This window comes from Portunus trituberculatus, chromosome 24, assembly GCF_017591435.1.
Source record: "Portunus trituberculatus isolate SZX2019 chromosome 24, ASM1759143v1, whole genome shotgun sequence".
NCBI lineage: Eukaryota > Metazoa > Arthropoda > Malacostraca > Decapoda > Portunidae > Portunus > Portunus trituberculatus.
This window is the reverse complement of record NC_059278.1, coordinates 479,644-502,143: the sequence shown is the minus strand read 5'-3', so window position 1 is coordinate 502,143 and position 22,500 is coordinate 479,644. Positions and strand designations below refer to the sequence as shown.

The 22,500-nt window shown below is 41.9% G+C and overlaps 1 protein-coding gene across 4 annotated transcripts in view; it reads right to left on the bottom strand.

The window, feature by feature from the left end:
- The window catches only part of LOC123508055, a 210,600-nt gene that overhangs the window by 94,740 nt on the left and 93,360 nt on the right, over positions 1-22,500 (bottom strand). For all 4 annotated transcript variants that reach the window (XM_045261455.1, XM_045261454.1, XM_045261453.1 and 1 more), the window contains exon 3: positions 19,391-19,579. In XM_045261455.1, the coding sequence (XP_045117390.1) occupies positions 19,391-19,579 (189 nt within the window). The remainder of the gene's footprint in view (positions 1-19,390; positions 19,580-22,500) is intronic.

Below are 22,500 nucleotides of genomic sequence, written 5' to 3'. Positions count from 1 at the left end.
ACACAAACACAAACACACACACACACACACACACACACACACACACACACACACACACACACATAAGGAAGAAGAAATGAAGAGGTGAAAAGCAAACAAGTTCTCTCTCACGTATTTACTCTCTCTCTCTCTCTCTCTCTCTCTCTCTCTCTCTCTCTCTCTCTCTCTCTCTAATTTCCTTCCTGCATCCATCAGACGAGTGCTGAGGCGGAAAGAAAGTTGCACATTTTTCGTCTCGTCTTTTTTCAACATCACAGAGGGAAAGAAAAGGAGAGAAAACACAAAAAGGAAAGAAAAAAAAGACAAAAGAGAAATACTGTTTAGTCATGGCCACTTAACATAACTCACTATTGCTGCTGCTACTACTACTACTACTACTACTACTACTACTACTACTACTACTACTACTACTACTACTACTACTACTACTACTACTACTACTACTACTACTTCTACTACTACCACAATACCAATTTCACTACTATTACTATTACTACTACAACTACTGTTATTACTACTACAACTACTGTTACTACTACTACTACTACTACTACTACTACTACTACTACTACTACTATTACTACTACTACTATTCTAGAAAAGTATTTGGGGTATTAAGATAAATTGAGAGAGTTCCGATATTATAACTAATTCTCTCTCTCTCTCTCTCTCTCTCTCTCTCTCTCTCTCTCTCTCACTCATTGGTAATCATTTAGGACGTTGAAAATCACTCAAGTTTACGGTCTTTAAGTACATGTAATTAATTTCTACACCACTGATTGAATTCACGAGCAAAGTTTCTCCGCTGGTACCTTTTCTTTCCTTTGTTCATTTATCTTTGGTTAGAAAATGTGCAGAGAAGAAAGTGGAGGAACAAAAGACTATTCTCTCTTCTCTCATCTCTCTCTGACTCTTCCTCTCTCTCTCTCTCTTGCTTTCCTTCGTTTTTCCTGGTTTCTATTTTACTTTTAATAGTGAAGACATGCCTTTGCCAATTACACGTATTTCAGCTTTCATATTTTCCTCCCACCTTTTCCCTTCAGTTTTTCTTCTCACTGGACGAGGATGCTGCAAAAGACACTTAGAGGCAGAGAGGGTGGTGTGTGTGTGAGGGGAGGGATGCATGTGTGGGAGGGCGGGGTGTTGAGGGCAGGGTGTTAGGGGTGGTGTTTCAAGGGATGGTATGTTGTGGTGGTGTGTCAGGGAGGTGGTGTATTGAGGGCTGGGTGTTGATGTGGTGTGTTGAGAGGTGGTGTGTGGGTGAAGGATGTTAGGGACGGGGTGTTGGGGGTGGTGTGTTGCGGTGGTGTGTCAGGGAGGTGTGTATTAGAAGTGTGGTGTGTTGAGGGGTGGTGTGAAGAGGTAGGCTGGTGTGGGCAAGGTGTTGGGAGTGAGTTGTCAGGGAGGTGGTGTGTGTGTGTGTGTGTGTGTGTAGTGGAGTGTGGGGTGATAGTTTGTGGGGAGGCGGGGGCGGTGTGTTAGGGACGGCGGGATGGTTAGAGCAGGTGACCCGTGACGCCATGCAGGTGTCTGGTGTTTGTGTCCAGGAATGGCTGCCACAAGCCTTTCATCTTAGAGAGTTTAAGTTAGGCTCGCTTTATTTCGAAATCTAATTAAGGAAAGGAAATACTCAGGTGGTTACTGGTTGTTTGTTTGCCTCATTTCCTTTTCGTTTACTTTTCTTACATTTTAATTCTATCGTGCTCACGTGTACAAATAAGGCATGAAAGAAAAAGATATCAGAAAAACTCTTACAATTTCCACGGACATATACATTAGATAGAAGATATGGCATTGCAGTAAAATAAATCAAAGTTAATATTCGTATCTTAACATTTACTCTATTCTTCCGCTTCACGTGTAAATAAGTAAAAGAAATATAATATAAAAAAAAACATTGATTACTTTTCGCTTCTAACACATTTACTATTCTACTGTTCTGACGTATAAAGAGAAAAAAAAAAGCAGGTAGATGAAAAAACAAACAAACCATTAATATGAAAAATACACAAGAAAAAGCAAAGAATGAATAGACAAACTACATTAATGAGGAAAGTACTTGAATCCAACACTGGGTTTTCCTTGACCTTCCCCGGTAAGAAGGACGGACATGAAAAAGAGTCTTGAAGATGTTGCGTCACGTACTTGCCAGGAGGACACGAAGAGACGAAGACGAGATGGAATGTATAAAAACACAAGATACAACGCCAACCTTTCCCGTGACGAACTGAGGTGAACAGAAAACAGCAAAAGACAACTGAGCCTTCACCCTGACGCACTGGATGGGATGAAACGCAACAAAACACGCAAATCTTTCCCACGATGAGCTAGAATGAATAAAACTCCTTTAACACACTTCTCTGTTTTTCTCTCTCTTTCTCTCTCTCTCTCTCTCTCTCTCTCTCTCTCTCTCTCTCTCTCTCTCTCTCTCTCTCTCTCTCTCTTTCCCGTGACGAATTAGAAAGAATGAAAAGCCATGATAAAGTGAGGTTGATAAAATAAACACACACACACACACACACACACACACACACACACACACACACACACACACATACTGCCCTTCCCCCACACACAAAAAAAGAAAGAACAAGAAACACGAAGCTAACCTAATATAACCTAACCTAACCTGAGCTAACCTATACTTTAACCCAACCTTACTAAACCTAACCTAACCTAACCTGACCTGAGCTAACTTAATCTAACCCAACCTTACTAGACCTAACCTAACCTAACTTAACCTAACCTAACCTTACCAAGCCAAATCTAACCTAACCTAACAACCAATTCTGTGGCTCAACATTCGCACCTTCCAACATAAACTACACAAAACACTCGGGCCAATAACTCACCAGGTAATGTGGGACCTTCATTCTCACGTTTACTTCTTCACACACTCACTTCCCTCACTCCTACACACCACGGCCGCTGCTGCATACTCCGTGGCAGAGGTAGGAGAGGAGCTTCTAAAGGCTTCTAATGTACACGGTTCTTCACGGAGGGCAGCGAGCGGTGAGTGAAAAAGTTGAGCAGCCTTGGGAGGGAGTCAAGGCAATGATGGACAATTCTTGGGTATGTTAAGAGGTACTATAGTTTGTCATGGGGTGTTCTTAGTACTCTTAATGTCCCTCGTGCGTTTTATTCTTACCATACAACTGTTTATTTTTTTATCATTCGGTCTTTTTTCACTATCATTCCACTGCTTTTATTCACTTCTGCACCTTTTCTATAGTGCTGTTGTAATCTGCACTGTCTATAATGTATGCGTAGTAAATAAATATATTCGAATCGGTTTTATTTTTAGTGTTTTAATAACTAAACAGGTACAGGTGCGCTTTGATATATTGCATAAACCACACCTCTACTTTTTATTCATCTCCTTCACCAGCCTTCTCTTTCTCTTCCTCCTTTTTCTCCTTCTCTTCCTTGGTCTCCGTCGACGTCTCCATATGCACCTATGACTCACCGCGTTAGTATTGCACAGGGCGTGAGTCTATTACATGTTTACAGCTTCCTCTATTAACCTTGTGGCCGCCCACCAGAGTAAGTGTTGCCGCAAGTAATATTACAAGAGTGAAAGGAACAATACCGGATCCTTGCGTGAATATCTGAAAGCAAATTACTCACGTGCGTTGCTCAGGAGGGAAATGAGTGATTGTTTCTAAGATTACTTGTGGATAAACTGTTTGAATATAAAGGAGAATTACTTATTAATCTCAGTAGGACTTTTTTTGTTGTATTGCTTTTGTTGACCTTGGCCAGTTTTCACCTCTTACATAAGAAGAGTAATAAATAAATGACTTTCTTACTGCTTGTCTACGTGAGTTCTGAATCGATTTATGTTGCTTAATTTCTTCATTACCACGGCATGTTTCCATATTCATTCTGCTTACTATTTGGTGATTTCATACAGCTTCAGGAACTTATCAAGGGATTCTAATAGTGAATACTCCGGCCATTAATCTTCTGACTTCCATACACCCTTCCTAATGTAAATAAAATCGTCTAATCATACACAAAACTCATGGTTAAAAATGCGTCCCAGTACTGAAGAGGTTAATGAAATACGTAAATATGTACAGACAAAACTACTATTATACGTTGAAATGAACTTATATCTCTCCTTTCTTAAGCCACATCACTACGACGCTTCACAAACACTTAAGAGTTCGTAGAGGACGCAACTCAAAAAGGGTAACAAAGAGTCTTGACAAACGCTAATTAAAGGTGTGATACTTGTGTCCATAACGACGTGAAGCAAGCAAGTAGTATTTGTAAGTATTGTTTATGAGTAAGCGTGTGAGTCAGAAGGCCCGTGATATTATAAGGATGTAACATTATGCTCAAGGGCGTTGGCTGACCACATGACATTTCCTCAGGTTCAAGAAGGAGCTCAATTTCACGTTATCAACCCCTTCAGTACCATGAGACGTTTTTCATATTTATTCTGGTCACTTCAGAAACTTATGTGGGGATTTAAATAGTGAAGACTCTGATCATTACTCTTCTGACCTTCATAGACCCTTCCTAATGTCAATAAAACTATCTAATCACACCCAAAACTCAAGGTAAAAATGCGTCCCAGTACTCAAAGGGGTTAAAACACGTGGATCAACCGTATGGCATTCTATTCACATACACTATTTATTTTCTTCCTGCAGTATTAAAAAAACAGCTATATATTTTTTTTCACGAATATTAACATTATATTTCTTTCCGCAATAGATTAACATAACTTTTCCTGTTTTTGACTACCGAGGAAGCACCACAAGACACTAATTCACGAGGAAAAACACTATTAGAAACACTACTTTTCTATACAGTCCCGAGAATAAACCACTTTCCAAACACCGTATATTGTTTTCTTCCTTTTCTTCTGGTTGTCTGGTGCCAAGAGGACCGCGTGGAGCCGCCAGCATCCCCCTGACACCCCTCACGGACACCCACCACACACACCCTCCCTCGACGCCCGCAGCCACCACACTGATTCTCTGACTCTACCCGACGCAATACTAACACCACCACCACCACCACCACCACCACCACTTCCCGCCGCCACCCAGCACTCCCTCCCTCCTTCCCTCCGCCTCTTTCTCTCCCCTCACCTCTCGACCTCTGTCTGTCGTGCCCCTCGCTTCCTCCTCCTTTACTCTCTCTCTCTCTCTCTCTCTCTCTCTCTCTCTCTCTCTCTCTCTTGGTCAATAACGCACCAACTTTCTCCTTTCGTTGATCTGGTTAGCAACTTCCGATTTCTACAACAACAACAACAACAACAACAACAACAACAACAACAACAACAACAACTACAACAGCAACAACACGTACTACTACTACAATAACAACGACTACTACTACTACTACTACAATAACAACGACTACTACTACTACTACTACTACTACTACTACTACTACTACTACTACACTAACAATGGATAACGATAACAATAATCACACGACAATAATTAAAATGAAAGAAAAAAAAACAAGTAAAAGAACGAGAACAATGGTGGTAATAATAATAATAATAATAATAATAATAATAATAATAATAATAATAATAATAATAATAATAATAATAATAATAGTAATAATAATAATAATAATTCTCCCCCTTCAGGTCAACACACTCGACACAAATTTCTTTCAGTCAAACTCAACATTTCCTTGACATGAACGATGACTTACAAAACACTGACATGAAAAAGAAGAAGAAAAATTAAATAAAAAAAAAATTATGATAAAAATATTTCTCTTTTACTTAGATAAATGATTGGGAAAGTCTGCATGTGTGTGTGTGTGTGTGTGTGTGTGTGTGTGTGTGTGTGTGTGTGTGTGTGTGTGTGTGTGTGTGTGTGTGTGTGTGTGTGTGTGTGTGTGTGTGGACAATGCAGGAAACATAACGAATAGACGAATTCAATTGACCTCAAACCACATAACTGGCAAAGGAGGTGGAGGTGGAGGAGGAGGAGGAGGAGGAGGAGGAGGAGGAGGAGGAGGAGGAGGAGGAGGAGGAGGAGGAGGAGGAGGAGGAGGAGGAGGAGGAGGAGGAGGAGGAGGAGGAGGAGGAGGAGGAGGAGGAGGAGGAGGAGGAGGAGGAGGAGGAGGAGGAGGCAGAGGAGGAGAAGAGGAGGAGGAGGAGATAGAGGAGGAGGACAACAAGCAAAACAAGCAGAACAAGAAGAGCAAGAACAGGAAGAACAAGAAGGAGAAAGAAAAAATAACAAATGAATAAAAGAACAATAGAAAAACAAAATAGATTCAAGTACGGTATTAATTATGGAGACTCAAACAAAGCAAAGAAAACTCACATGGACAACAGGTAATGAGTTAATCAGGTACACACACACACACACACACACACACACACACACACACACACACACACACCTCATTCCAAACTCAGATATTGGTAAAATGCGTGAAAATATGAAAATACAAGTCACCACCACGACCGTCACCACCACCACCACTCCCACCACCACTTCCGGACGTGCCCCCGCGACAAAAATACGTAATAACTCGCCTTGTGACCTTTACGCAATGGACAGTAACGGTGCAGAGAAAGGTTGTACTTTACTTGAGGGAGTTTGACATAAGGTCTTGCTGTGGTGGTGGTAGTGGTGGTGCTGGTGGTGGTAGGTGTCTATCAATATTATTACCATTTTAGATTCTGCTGCAGGAGAAAAGCTTACACAAACCTTCCCTCACTCTCAAGGTTGGTTTAATATTTCACGGCATCCAAGTAGGTGAAAATGAGTCAAGGAGTGAAAATGATTAAGAAGGTATTAAGTATATAATATTCTATTCAGGACTATAGCTTCTAAATCTTCTTCACTCACTCTTAAGCTTTTTATTCTATTCTGTTCCATTCCAGCAGGTGAAGACGAATCAAGGTTTGGCAATAATTAAATGGCAGAGAAGGTTTTGTCATAAGATTCTGCTAAAGGACAAAAGCTTCTATAAATTTTCTTAACTAATTTTCCTCCTGTCTTTCTATTCTATTCCATACCAGCAGGTGAAGATGAGTCAAGGTATGGCAATAATTAAATGGCAGAGAAGGTTTTGTCATAAGATTCTACTAAAGGACAAAAGCTTCCATAAATTTCTTCACTAATTTTCCCTCCTGTCTTTCTATTCTATTCCATTCTAGCAGGTGAAGAAAAGTTAAGGTCTTGCTATGATTAACCCCTTCAGTACTGGGATACATCTTTACCTTGAGATTTATGTACGATTAGACCATTTTATTGACATTAGGAAGCGTCTATGGAGGTCAGAAGATTAATGGCCACAGTCTTTACCGTTTTAATTCCCCACATGAGTTTCTGAAGATGTAGAAAATCACCAAATAGTAAGCAGAACGTATATGGAAAACACGTCAAGGTACTGAAGGGGTTAACGAGGGCATGGAAAATTTTGCAGTAACTCAGTATTCCGTTAAGTGCAACCTTTGAACTTCTGAGAGCATCTGGTGAATTTCCGAGGATCTCCTGCTTTTCTTGAGGTGAAATCTTGATGAGTAAATTCTGGACGTTAACAGGAACTTAAGTGGTTCTGAGAGTTCAAGGGAGGATTGGCCAAGAAGACGATTTTGATGTTAATAGTTTGAGAGAGTGGGAGATGAAAATACTCGTACGTCTCATCATGATCTGGCCAATGTCACCACCACCACCACCACCACCACCACCACAAAAACCAACAACACCATCACCATCACCACTATCATTATCACCAACACCACCATCTCCATCACAAATTTGAATTGCTGCATCATCATCACCACCACCACCACCATCACCACCACCACCACTTTCTCCTCTTCTGCTTCAGCGAGTAATTTTTTAGTGGTGTTTTTTCTCTTCATTCTCTATTGCAAGCCATCCACAGCTCGCTCAGGTGTGGGTGATCTCACGTGGAGGAGGAGGAGGAGGAGGAGGAGGAGGAGGAGGAGGAGGAGGAGGAGGAGGAGGAGGAGGAGGAGGAGAGAGGAGGGAGATAGAGATAAGGAGGAGAGAGGAGAGAGAGATACGAGAGGAGAGGAGGAGAAGGGAGAGAGAGAGAGAGAGAGAGAGAGAGAGAGAGAGAGAGAGAGAGAGAGAGAGAGAGAGAGAGAGAGAGAGAGAGAGAGAGAGAGAGAGAGAGAGAGAGAGAGAGAGAGAGAGAGAGAGAGAGAGAGAGAGAGAGAGAGAGAGAGAGAGAGAGAGAGAGAGAGAGAGAGGGGGGGTAAGGCGTCGTCACCATTACGTCACCACTACAGAAGGAGAACCGGATGTTGGGGAGGGAAAGAGAGGGAGGGGAGAGGGAGGGAAGGGAAGGGAAGGACCTGTAGGGTGAAGGGGTGGCTAGGGTGATGAAAGGGCGGGGCGGGGAATGAAGGGGGAATGGTAGGGAAGGGAAGAGGTGGGAAGAGGGGAATGGGGCGGTGGCTACGGTGGACCTGGGCACTGGAAGAGGGTATGGAGGTGCGGCCTTGTGTGTGTGTGTGTGTGTGTGTGTGTGTGTGTGTGTGTGTGTGTGTGTGTGTGTATGTGTGTGTGTGTGTGTGTGTCTTCCTCGCATCCATCCATACACACGCTTTCTCCAACACGTGTCAGCAAAAGCCTTCACTCAAGTACCGCGGTAGAGTCAATAGAAAGACGGCGTAGGACTCTCACCTTGAGGGACTCCGGAGTGGTAAACAAGGGAGGCAAATAAACAGACATATAAGGCCAAGGAAGAACTATCCCTTATATTGCTACAAGAATACCAATACTGATGTTACTAAATATACTACTACCACTACTACTACTACTACAACTACTTCTACTACTACTACTACTACTACTACTACTACTACAACAATTCTTACTACTACAACTCCTACTACTATTACTACAACTATTTCTACTACTGCCACTACTACTACTACTACTACTACTACTACAACTACTACTACTACAACTTCTACTACAACTCCTACTACTACTACTACTACTACTACTATTACTACTACTACTACTACTACTACTACTACTACTACTACTGCTACTACCAATGCCAAAGGAAACAGAATAAGATAGAAATTTAGAAATAAAACAAAACTTTCATTACCACGTGTAGAAGACGAAGAAGAAGAAGAAGAAGCAGAAGATAGACGAGGGAGAGGACGAAGAGAAAATTGCAACAACAAAGGTAAGGGTAAAAACATAAAAATTCCATCCAACAGTATAAGCTTGCCTTGATATAATCGAAAAATATGCAAATAACTATACAATATATCTGTTTTTTACGAATGCTTTATCTCACATGAAGCTTCTGCCTTTGTGTGTGTGTGTGTGTGTGTGTGTGTGTGTGTGTGTGTGTGTGTGTGTGTGTGTGTGTGTGTGTGTGTGTCTAACTAAGCAGCTGAAAATACGAATTGCACCTATACGCACACCTACCTACACACACACACACACACACACACACACACACACACACACACACACCCTTGACCAAGGACGCAGAGTATCATACCAATAGATTTTTCATGCTGTCCTTTGAAGCGCAACGACACCCCCTACAAAAAACAATACTCGTGTCTTTCCCCGCTGTCCATTAAACCTGAAGATGATTGACTGGCTTCCTACAAAGGTGTTACGTGCTAGGAAAGGAAATGCTCAGCCAATAGTGAGCTTAAGGACCGAAGGGTGAAAAGAAGGCATGAGCTTATGTGTATGATATTTCTAAGTAGCCAGTAAGGTTCCTCTCGCATTAAGTTTGCTATTCATGAATGCAGTTTGAAGTGTGTGTAAGAAATATATACGACTCCCACAAAATATAATAATTGACAGGCAGATTTTAAGCATCAGAATTTTTTTTGCGCTTAAACACTCACACACACTTACACATACATACATACATACATACATACACACACACACACACACACACACACACACACACACACACACACACACACACACACACACACACACACACACACACACACACAAACAAATGATTTTACTTTTAATATACAAATTCCGAGGAAGAAATTTTAACGAATAATTAGAAAGTGATCCAAGTTACAAACAATATCAACAGAACCACTCCCACCACCACCACCACTACCACCATCACTACCACCATCCCACCACCACCACCACCACCACCACCACCACTACTATTACCACCACGCCCAATCCTCCATCACCACCACGACCATCACTATTACACTTCTTCCTCCACTTACCCAACAAGTATTATGAATGGAAGCACCACCACCACCACCACAACCATCACCACCACCACCACTACCGTCTCCACCACCGCTGCATTCCTCCACGCCTTCTCCACCACCCTAAGGAGTTGTCTTATAACCTACATTGAAGCAATGGAGTGGAGTGCAGTGAACAGGGTGAGTATCCACTTCAATATTTTTTCTCCTCCTCCACCTCCTCCTCCTCCTCCTCCTTGTTCTCTGTCCCTCCTTCAGCCTTTGTGATGCCCCTGGAGAACTGCCAAACTCTTGTCCCTTCTGGCGGCACCCGAGGGGCACGCCACCTGTGTGTGTGTGTGTGTGTGTGTGTGTGTGTGTGTGTGTGTGTGTGTGTGTGTGTGTGTGTGTGTGTGTGTGTGACCTGCGGGTTCGTTCGTCTGAACTCTTCTTGGGTATTGTGTGTGTGTGTGTGTGTGTGTGTGTGTGTGTGTGTGTGTGTGTGTGTGTGTGTGTGTGTGTGTGTGTGTGTGTGTGTGTGTGTGTGTGTGTGTGTGTGTGTGTGTGTTTTATTGCTATTGGGAGTGCATTCTTTTGAAACATTCTATCTATTACTGCTGCCTGTGCTCCTCCTCCTCCTCCTCCTCCTCCTCCTCCTCCTCCTCCTCCTCCTCCTCCTACTACTACTACTACTACTACTACTACTACTACTACTACTGCTGCTGCTGCTACTACTACTACTACTACTACTACTACTACTACTACTACTACTACTACTACTACTACTACATACGTACACACATACACATACGACTACGTTACATAACTGGTTCCGAATATAGTAATCGTTCCTTTCCAAACACTAATGTCTCTCCATTTCCTTCCTACCTCCTCCTCCTCCTCCTCCTCCTCCTCCTCCTCCTCCTCCTCCTCCTCCTCCTCCTCCTCCTCCTCCTCCTCTTCCTCCTCCTGTCTCTGTTTACTTACCTTTTCCCTATTTATTCATATCTTCCATTCATTTTTCATTTTCCTTTATTTCCACATTCACATATTCACTCTTCCTTTTTCGTTATTACAAGTATATTACACCTTTCCGTTTCTTATATTCGCCTTTTAATATACCTCTTTCTCTAATAACAATGATCAATACCTTTTCTTTACATTATTCTCCTCTTATGCCATTACTTTCTTCCAAAACTATTAATCAATTTTCTAAGGTTATCTCCTTCATTTACACTCCATTCTCTCCTTCCCTTCCCGTGTTTGTCTCCCTCGCATTCCACTCCGTCGTAGGGCAAGGCAAGGTAAAGACCAGCAATGACCCAGCAGGACTAGTGAAATGGGCGTGTTTGGTGAGGCAAGGGAGACGTGTGTGTGTGTGTGTGTGTGTGTGTGTGTGTGTGTGTGTGTGTGTGTGTGTGTGTGTGTGTGTGTGTGTGTGTGTGTGTGTGTGTGTGTTTGTGTGCGTGTGTGTAGGCGGCGAGAGGTGCTGGCAAAATGGTGTGAAGTGAGTGGGTAGGTGAAGATGAAGGTGGAAAGTGAAGTGTAGTGAGGTGAAGTGTAGTGATTAAACACCTTCTTCCATAGTTATATACGACACCGGGTTATAGAATTGCTTAAAAGTAATGCTAAGGTTATGAATAATAGCTTGACCTTTACCACTTCAGTACTGGGACGCATTTTCTACATCGAGTTTTGGGTATGATTAGACGATTGTATTGACATTAAGAAGGGGTCTATGGAGGTCTGAAGATTAATGGCCGGAGTCTTCACTATTTCAAGCCTCACATACGTTTCTGAAGCTGTATAAAATCGCCAAATAGAATGAATATGAAACCGCGTCATGGCACTGAAGAGGCAAAGAAAAAATTAATCAATAAACACATATGTAAAAACTTAAGAGGGAAGTGACATGGTACGAGATGAAACACTGTGATTTATACGGTACAGCATGACGTGGCGTGGTGCGGTATGGTGGTACGGCATGTCATATATAAGAGGTGAGGTGAGATGAGGTGGAGAGATAGATATGGTGGTGCAGTATGGTGTGTGTGTGTAAGTGTGTGTGTGTGTGTGTGTGTGTGTGTGTGTGTGTGTGTGTGTGTGTGTGTGTGTGTGTGTGTGTGTGTGTGTGTGTGTGTGTGTGTGTGTGTGTGTGTGTGTGTGTGTGTGTGTGTGTGTGTGTGTGTCGAGGAAAGGATGCGTCAAGAAGAAGTTTATCGGAGGCATAACTTAGCATTAGAAACAGAGAACAAGAAGAGGAGCAAGAAGAGGAGGAGGAGGAGGAGGAGGAGGAGGAGGAGGAGGAGGAGGAGGAGGAGGAGGAGGAGGAGGAGGAGGAGGAGGAGGAGGAGGAGGAGGAGGAGGAGGAGGAGGAGGAGGAGGAGGAGGAGGAGGAGGAGGAGGAGGAGGAGGAGGAGGAGGAGGAGGAGAAGGAGAAGGAGGAGGAGAAAGACGAAAAACAATAACCACTTTCAACTATTTCCTTTTATCAATCTCTTTCAACAGACTACTACTACTACTACTACTAGTAGTAGTAGTAGTAGTAGTAGTAGTAGTAGTAGTAGTAGTAAAATACATAATAAAAAAAAACAGAAATACGAAAGCTAACACCAAAACGTCAGAATTCACACACACACACACACACACACACACACACACACACACACACACACACACACACACACACACACACACACACACACACACATACACACAAGCCCTTTAAGGTGCATGAACGAAAGGAGATTCTGCAGATGTCCAATGAGGGAAGCGAGAGAGCGAGAGAGGAGGAAGGAGAGAGGGAGGGAAGGGGGAGGATGATCTGACCGTGGCCCGTGTTGACCCCTGCCCCGCCCCCACCCAAGGACACTTCCGCCCCCACCCACGCTCCGATCGCTCACCTTCTCCCCCCACGACATTCCCCCTGCCCCCTGCTGGCTTGACTCATGACACACACACACACACACACACACACACACTACTACTACTAATAATAATACTACTACTAATAATAATACTGTACAACAACAACTACTATTACCACTACTACTACTACTACTATTACTATTACTACTAAAATAATAATAATAATAATAATAATAATAATAATAATAATAATAATAATAATAGTAATAATAATAATGATAACAAATAATAATAAATAAATAAATAACAGTATTAACGGTAAACCTTCAAACACAAACACAAGGACACAAAGAAACACTCGATGACATTTACTGAACGACACTAAAGCAATTAAAAAAATAAATAAAAATAAAAATATATCTATAAAAAAGAGAAACAGGTTTTAAAGTTATGCCAGAAGAGAGAGAGAGAGAGAGAGAGAGAGAGAGAGAGACAGGTTTGGTCAGCACGAACATCCGGCATTGTAAAGTAAGAGAAGGAGGAGGAGGAGGAGGAGGAAGAGGAGGAGGAGGAGGAGGAGGAGGAGGAGGAGGAGGAGGAGGAGGAGGAGGAGGAAAAAGAAGAGGAAGAGAAGTGTAAAATTTAAGGTGACGATAATGCAAAAGAAATTAATAGAAGCGTTAATGTTTCTTGAGAGAGAGAGAGAGAGAGAGAGAGAGAGAGAGAGAGAGAGAGAGAGAGAGAGAGAGAGAGAGAGAGAGAGAGAGACAATTCCCTATTAATCATTCAGTGGACCCAAAATATTATCTCCACCTTCCTTCCTTCCTTCCTTCCTTCCTCGTCTCTTTCACTTTATCTCCCTTCCTTTATTTCTCTGTTTACTTCTTTACCATCTTACATTTTCTTTATCATTCATCCTTCTCTTTTTCTTTTCTTTCTTTCTCTCATATATTCTTTTCTTTAGCATCATTTCTTTCCTTATCTAAATCTTTTTTTACCATTTTCTATTTCTTCCCATTTTTCCTCCTCAATTTCTTTTCCTTCTTTCTTTCTTTCCTTCCATCATTTCACTCAAACTTGTCTTTCCTTCCCAATTTTCCTCTTTTTCACATCTCAATCTCTTCCATTTCTTGCCCTTTTTTTTTATCTATTTCCTTTTCCTCTGCCTTAACTTCCTTCCTCTCCTATCTCCTTGTTCCGGGCCACTACCTCCTCCTCCTCCTCCTCCTCCTCCTCCTCCTCTCCTCCTCCTCCTCGTCTTGCTCCTCCTCCTCCTCCTTATAAGGATTGCAACTCGCTGTCTGAATCAACCTTAACATGATATCTCCTCCAAAACCGGCTGGTCCAACTACGCTTAGGAAGGTACTGGCCATCTCCTCCTCCTCCTCCTCCTCCTCCACCTCCTCATCCTCTTCTTCCTCCTCCTCCTCCTCCTCCTCCACCGGAAGTTGAGTAAAGTAGTGGAGGAGCGAGAGTAGAGAGGAGAGAGAGAGAGAGAGAGAGAGAGAGAGAGAGAGAGAGAGAGAGAGAGAGAGAGAGAGAGAGAGAGAGAGAGAGAGGAGGAAGATGTGGTAATGTTATAAGGTGGAATATGTAACACACTGGGAACACTCTCTCTCTCTCTCTCTCTCTCTCTCTCTCTCTCTCTCTCTCTCTCTCTCTCTCTCTCTCTCTCTCTCTCTCTTCTTCTTCTCTCCTTCTCCATTACACTTGCCTTATCACCCTTCATCTGCACCTCCCTCCTTTCCCTCTGTCTGCCTCCCTGCCTCCCTGCCTCCCTGCCTCCCTGCCTTCCTGCCAGCATGTAAGGGTATACAGCTGCGGAAGTGCAGGAGAAGATAGCATCAGCCTCAGTGTTGCAGCCGCGGGCCACACCATACATCACACACTGCGGGAGGAAGGTTCGGCCCCCGCTGCACACTAAACTCCACACACCCACTTACCTTAGTAATACCACGCCAACCTCAAGATATACCCACCCTCTCTTACTCTCAGTCTCTCTCTCTCTCTCTCTCTCTCTCTCTCTCTCTCTCTCTCTCTCTCTCTCTCTCTCTCTCTCTCCACACTCATCCACTCAATGATAAAAGTTTGGCATCTTAAGTCTGTGTCTCGCATTCGTTTTGTATTCATCGTTATATATATTCATTTTTGCTTTTTGCTAATTTATTTATTTATTAATCTATCATATTTTTATTTTCCACTAATATATCAAACAGTATGTGTGAGTAATACAATCCTGAGTGGTCGTACGTCTCATCTCTCTCTCTCTCTCTCTCTCTCTCTCTCTCTCTCTCTCTCTCTCTCTCTCTCTCTCTCTCTCTCTCTCTCTCTCTCTCTCTCTCTCTCTCTCTCTCTCTCTCTCTCTCTCTCTCTTCTCTCTCTCTCTCTCTCTCTCTCTCTCTCTCTCTCTCTCTTTGGACTGTACGTGTCTTAAGCAGCCGTCTGTCAAGTAAACCCTGAGACCCTCTGGACACTGCTGCCCGACCCTTCAACACTAAATATCGTACACTGCTGTTACCTGCTAATCAGAAGATATAGAAATATACCATAATTCCTTAAATTCCTAATATGTCAGTTTAGATGCACTGAGAATTTAAGTAACAATGATTTAGTTCTATGTATTCAGAATGGCAGTTACTCCCATGGCCGCAGTGTACCATACCTAATTTCCAAGGGTCAGTAAACACCGCGATGTCTGGCTCTCCATTACACACGAGTCTGAGTATTAGTGGCCCTTTAACTGAACATCTTGCACACCACTGCTCTCACCGTTTCGGAGTCTCATTTTTGACAGCTACTAAACACCCAAGTGGAAGGTGCTGGGTGTTCTTGAGAGTCGTAGTAATTAACAATATCAGTTAGAACAAAATATCCATGAACATCCATCGTCTAACACCAATCGGGTTCTCGTAGGTATATAGTGAGAGCAGAGTTTAGAATATTTAACTTTCGTTCTCGACTTCAATAAGATTTTATGATTCAAAGATGGATTTGGAATACTTTGTGCTTCCCGGGGGCGTGACCTTGGAGGAAACCACGGACATAGGGTGGGAGGTGCTGGAGGACAGCAGGAGGAAGTGCTGGAAAACCTATGACAAAGTGGTCTTCTGGTTCACCTCTTGCATCGTTTCCAGCTCCATTTTCTTTCTGGGCGTCATGTTGGCTCCTCTCGTCAAATCCATCGTGAAGTTGATAGGATAAAGGGTTAAGGCGACGGTGTGAAATTTGTGTATGAGCCCCTGGTGTCATTCTCTATATTTCTTCTCTGTGTCTTCTCTTCACCGTCTTTTTTTTATCATAAATCATATTTTCTGTCAAAGTTTTAAGATATTTTTTTTCCTTGATATTCAGAGATCTGGCATCAATGAGGGGTGCATGGAGGCTCCTCGGGTCGTCCTTGTGTTCCTCTCTCCTACCGTTTTATGTTCATTTTCAAGGTTCTGGTATACGTTTGAAGTATCTGGATGTTGCTGTGTGGAGTGAAAGAAACACTACAAACGTGGCTGGGAAAATGCTGGGCTAACTATACTCAATCTATAAGAGAATTATCTTGACTCTGACTCCTACGTCGCCTCCTGCTACGTGTTCTGCCTTGGCGTCACTCTCCCTCCTTTTGTCAGGGTAATGCTGAAACTTAGAGCGATGTACAACGGCTGGCTGGCTGCAGTCTGTTCCAAACCCTTTGACTGATAATGGCAGCTTTATTTTTGTTATTTCACGTGCGTAACTTTCACTGAACAAAAATATATCTGCAGTAAAAGTTTCAACCACTTGATCACTCGCTGGTGTCCTTCACAAGCTTACTCTTATCCTTTGAAGGCTAATGAAATTTAATACTTATTTGAGTAACAATAGAAATCTTGCAAAAAAACAAACTATATGTATTAAAAGACTGTTCGTTAAATATTCGATCGCAGATTTGTTGTTAGTGTTGCCTTTCAAAATAATAAATTCGCTCTGCTAAGAAGGAGCCACGGCAGTCTTGAACGTGCACTGAACTATTACAATACACGAAATTTAATAACCTGACGCGCGAGGAGACCGATATGATTCAGTTCCTCCTCGAAAGAGACCTTTCTCTCTCTCCAGCGCGCCCATCCACCGTTTTCTTTTTGGTGGCCATGGGGCACTATTTCTCTGTTACTATCCAATAGTTTTAGTTTTCTGATACGTAGACTATCATCTTTGTTGATGCCAGTGTGGATTTGAATTAATTTTTTAAATTCCTAATATATCGGTTTAGATATACTGGGAATTTAAGTAACGATAATTTAGTTTTAAGTTTTCGGAATGGCAGTTGCTCCCATGGCTGCAGTGTACCATGTCTAATTTCCAAGGATCAGTAATCACCGCGATGTGTGGGTCTCCATCACACACGAGTCTGAGTATTAGTGGCCCTTTAAGTGAACATTATACACATCCCTGCTCTTACCGTTTCTGAGTCTCATTATTGACAGCTAGTAAACACCCAAGTGGAAGGTGCTGGGTGTTCTTGACAGTTGTAATAGTTAACAATAGGCAGAAAGGGGAAAATATTCATGAACATCCGACTAACATCAATCGGGTTCTCATAGGTAGTGAGAGCAGAGTCTAGAATATTCTATCTTTCGTTCTCGACTTCAATAGAATTTCACGATTCAAAGATGGATTTGGAATACTTTGTGCTTCCCGGGGCGTGACCTTGGAGGACACCACGGACATGGAGTGGGAGATGCTGGAGGACAGCAAGAGGAAGTGCTGGACCACCTACGACAAAGTGGTCTTCTAGTTCACCACGTGCATCGTCAATAACTCTATTTTCTTTCTGGGCGTCATGTTGGCTCCTCTCGTCAAATCCATTGTGAAGTTGAAAGGAGAAGATTAAGACGACGGTGTGAAGTTCGTGTGTGACCCCCTGGTGTCATTCTCTCTAGATTTCTTCTCTGTGTGTTCTCTTCACCTAATCTTTTTTTTTTTTTCATCTTGAATTATATTTCCTGTCAGAGTTTTGAGATGATGTTTTTACCCTGATATTCAGAGACCTGGCATCAATGAAGGATGCATAGAGGCTCCTCGGGTCGTCCTTGTGTTCTTCCTCCCTTCCGTTTTCTGTTCATTTTGAAGGTTCTTGTCTACGCTTGGAGTATGTATCTGGAAGTTGCTTTGTGTAGTACAAGGGGCACTACGAACGTGGCTGAGGAAGTGCTATTTGCTTAATCCATAAGAGAAGTATCCTGGCTTTGACTCCTGCATCGCCTCCTACGCCGTGTTCTGCCTTGGCGTCACTCTCCCTCCTTTTGTCAGGGTAATGCTGAAACTTAGAGCGATGTACGACGGCTGGCTGGCTGCAGTCTGTTCCTAACACTTTAACTGGTAATCTTCTGGTAATATACGTAACTTTCACTAAACAAAACTACATCTGCAGTAAAAGTTTCAGCCACTTGATCACTCGATGGTGTCCTTCACAAGCTTACTTTTACCCTTTGAAGGCTAATGACATTTGATATTTATTTGAGTAACAATAGAAATCTTGCCCAAAATAAACTATATGTATTAAAGACTGTTCGTTAAATATTCGATTGTATCTTTGTTGTTAGCGTTGCCTTTCAAAATAATAATTTCGGTTTACTGATGAGCCGCGACAGTCTTGAACGTGCACTGAACTATTACAAGACAAGAAATTCAACTTGACGCGCGAAGAGAACAACATGATTCAGTTCCTCCTCGAAGCAGACCTTCTCTCTCTTTCTAGAACGCTCATCCACCGTTTTCTTTCTGGTAGCCATGGGGACACTGTATTTCTTTGTTAGCATTCAATAGTTTTAGTTTTCTGATACGTAGACTATCGTCTTTATGGAAGCAAGTGTGGATTTCAAATATTTAAAACAGTTCTACTCCAATTGAGAAAAATCTGATCATATGGCGATAACTGCGAGAAAAATCAATGGGAAAGTGAAGCTAGGCCTATATGTTTTAAGGAACAAAGTTACACGACAAAACAAAAACACAGAACAAATAGGAAATATGACTAAAAAGTTATTCAAGACAAGAGATATACAGACTTACACGAAGGAGGCAGAAGAATAAGTAAAACATTAGTGTTATAATCAATAAACCAAGAAAGGGAAAATACAAACACAAATACACACACACACACACACACACACACACACACACACATAGGTAAATAAATTATATAAATAGATAACAAATAGATAAATAAATAAATAAATAATGGTGAGAAATAATATCCCCAAAACACACAAAAGAACAAAAAATAATAGATAAAACGAGAAGAAAGATGAAGATCATTACGAATAACAGCCCCACGAAATAGTTGTGCTGGCCCACACCCACGCCCGCACTTACCTGTCTGAAGCACCTCATATTCCTGGCACAGAGGCGAGCGAGGCGCGTCTGGGAGGTGCACAGGGCGGCTGACAGTCTCTGCTGCTGAAGTGGCTCCGACACCAGCTCCAACTGCTGCGAGAGGCTGTCAAAGGTTTGTTGCTCCACCGCCATGGCGTCCTGCAGCGTCTGCACCAAGTCCACCAGACCCTGCCACGACCAGGACGGAGAGGCGGTTAGCTACTGTTGCCTACTACTACTACTACTACTACTACTACTACTACTGATGATAATGATAACTATGATAACAATAATAATAATAATAATAATAATAATAATAATAATAATAATAATAATAATAATAATAATAATAATAATAATAATAATAATAATAATAATGTATAGACACTCGGACAAGTTGGAGAAGGTGGAAAGAAACACAGGTGTAAGGAGTCGGGAATATACTCAACTCCTTACACCTGTTTCTTTCCACCTTCTCCTCCAATAATAATAATAATAATAATAATAATAATAATAATAATAATAATAATAATAATAATAATAATAATAATAATAATAATAATAATAATAATAATAATAATAATAATAATAATAATAATAACATTTGACGAGAAGAAGTTTGAAGAGAAGAATGACGAACAAAGAAATAATAAAAAAAACACCCACAAAAAAAAAAAATGAATAAAGATACGACCAATTATGGCGAGTCGTAAACAGCAGTAGGCCTAACAAAATAATGAAACCACGCGCCACGCCATCGCCAGGCTGAGACGAGGCTGACCCGTAGCGCCACATTATTGAAACATGAGTTATGGCGCCACCACAACAGTGCTGCCAAAAGTCACCAAAGAGAGCGCCTTATTAGTGTACCTCTACCTAATCTATCTATCTCATTAAACCGAAAAATTCAACTACCTGCCACGACTTACTGTTCATTCATTTTACTGTTTAATGAAGAAAGAATGTTGCTATGAGGTAAGCAGGTGACATGAGGTACTGATAAACCACACGAACATCCATCCACCTTGCCCTCCACAACATATCTACTCATTTCTTTTTACTGCTTAATGAGGCAGGAGTGTTGTTGTGACATGAGGTACTGACAAACCACACGAATATTCAACTTTCCCTCCACAACATATATACTCTTTTTTTTTTTAGTGCTCAATGAGGCAGGAGTGTTGTTGCGAGGTAGGCAGACGAGGTCACAGCGCCGCAATGAAGTTGCTGCCCGGTGACGGTGAAGAGTGACTAACTGAGAGGACGCCACTGACCAAAACAACTGCCGCTGTGAGTGATGAAGCTTACATCTCACTTCCAATATCTCCAGCCATTACTTGTAAACACCCACAATCCTTCCTTCACTTGAGGGGCCATATTCTAAAATACCTCTGGCTGGCTGCACCTCCACTACAGTTCAAAAGGCTCTAGTTGAAGCTACGCAGGTTTTCAAGGTATTTTGTATGGGTATAGCGATAGATTTAAGATTTCTTTAGTAGTAACAGGAGAAATGCTCTTGAAAATCTTGCTAATCCTCCCAGTGGCCTTTGAAATTAATTATAGTTAGAGAGTAAAGCATCTCTGGGTTCTAATAGGTCAGTGCAGTCTATCACAGCTTCGACGGGCCTAAAGGAATACTGCTACTTGTCCTCCATTAGTGTTCCATGTGTTTGTTCCTCCTCTCTATTTGTTCCTCCGTAGTCTTCCTCACATTAAGCCTCGTAAGGGCCACTAGGACTATTCTTGTTTATTCCTCCTTGGTGTTCCTTTGTGTTCACCTGCACCTTATCGACGCATTCTTCATTCCAGAGTAAGTCGAGACATATAGTAAGGCGAGACACGTTCACTATCCAGGACAGCGACCTCACATTCCCTCATCCCACTGTCCTTTCCGTCTTCATTCCTATTCCACACTCATCTCTTCAGCCTAATCTAACACTCCATTTCCCTTTGTTCGTCCTTCATCTATTATATTTGTATCACTTACTGTATGCTCATCTTGTTCATCCTTATCCCGTACCTTATCGATCCATCTTCCCTTTTCGTTATTCATATACCGATCTTCAGTACCATATTCTCACACTACTCATTAATTCATACCTTGTTGATCTATTTACTCATTCTGGTCTTTTTTTGTGTGTGTTAGATATTTATTTCGACACATTCTTAACTCCTTCATTACTAGGGCGTGTTTTCATATTCATTCTACATACTATTTGGTGATTTTATACAGCTTCAGATACTTATGTAAGGGATTAAAATAGTGAAGACTCTGGCCATTAATCTTTTCCCCTTCATAGACTTAAGGTAAATAAACTTGTCTAATCATACTCAAAACTCGTGGTAAGAAATCCGTCCCACTACTGAAAGGGTTAATCTATAATAATTAATATCACTGATTTTACCAGGTTAATTCTACTCCTCCTGACTCGTATCCATTCACCACTCACTCTCTCGCTAACCTTGCCCGTGTTCAACTCGTGTCCATATATAAATGTTTCTATAGTCAGTCCAGCCACGTCCATTCGCCAGAACAGTGACCTCGCATTCCTCCCTCTCATACTAGGGCACCACCGTAGCCTGGCCACCGCAAGCTCGCACCTGGAGGTTCAGCAGTTTGTCACGACTCTCCTGGTTGTTGTATACGTCTCGCTCTCACGTCCGTATTCAGAAACACTTGGGTTTATCCCCATGGCTATTTTTAAAGGCCACAGAGATGATTAGCTGGGTTCTACAGAGTGTTCTTCCTATTAGTTAACGTAGGAGTTCTGTTAATCTGTCACCAGAACTACAAAAAAAGGCTTAGAATACCGATGTATGTTCAACAAAAGCCTTTAAGAGTAGTAAAGATATGGGCAGTAGTGTTCCAGAATACGATCCTATCAGAAATGCTTTGTCTTATCACAACGAGTACAGAGATAATTAGGTGGGCTCTGGAGAGTGTTTCTAATCTTAGTTATGTAGTAGTTTTGTTAATTTGTCATTAGAACCATAAAAACACTTTTAAATCCGTGTTTCGTCAACCAGAGTCTTTAAAAGTAGAAGAGATGTTGCAAAGAGGTTTTTTTTTCAGAATGCGGTCCCTTTTCTCGCCCTCAATCTTGTGACCT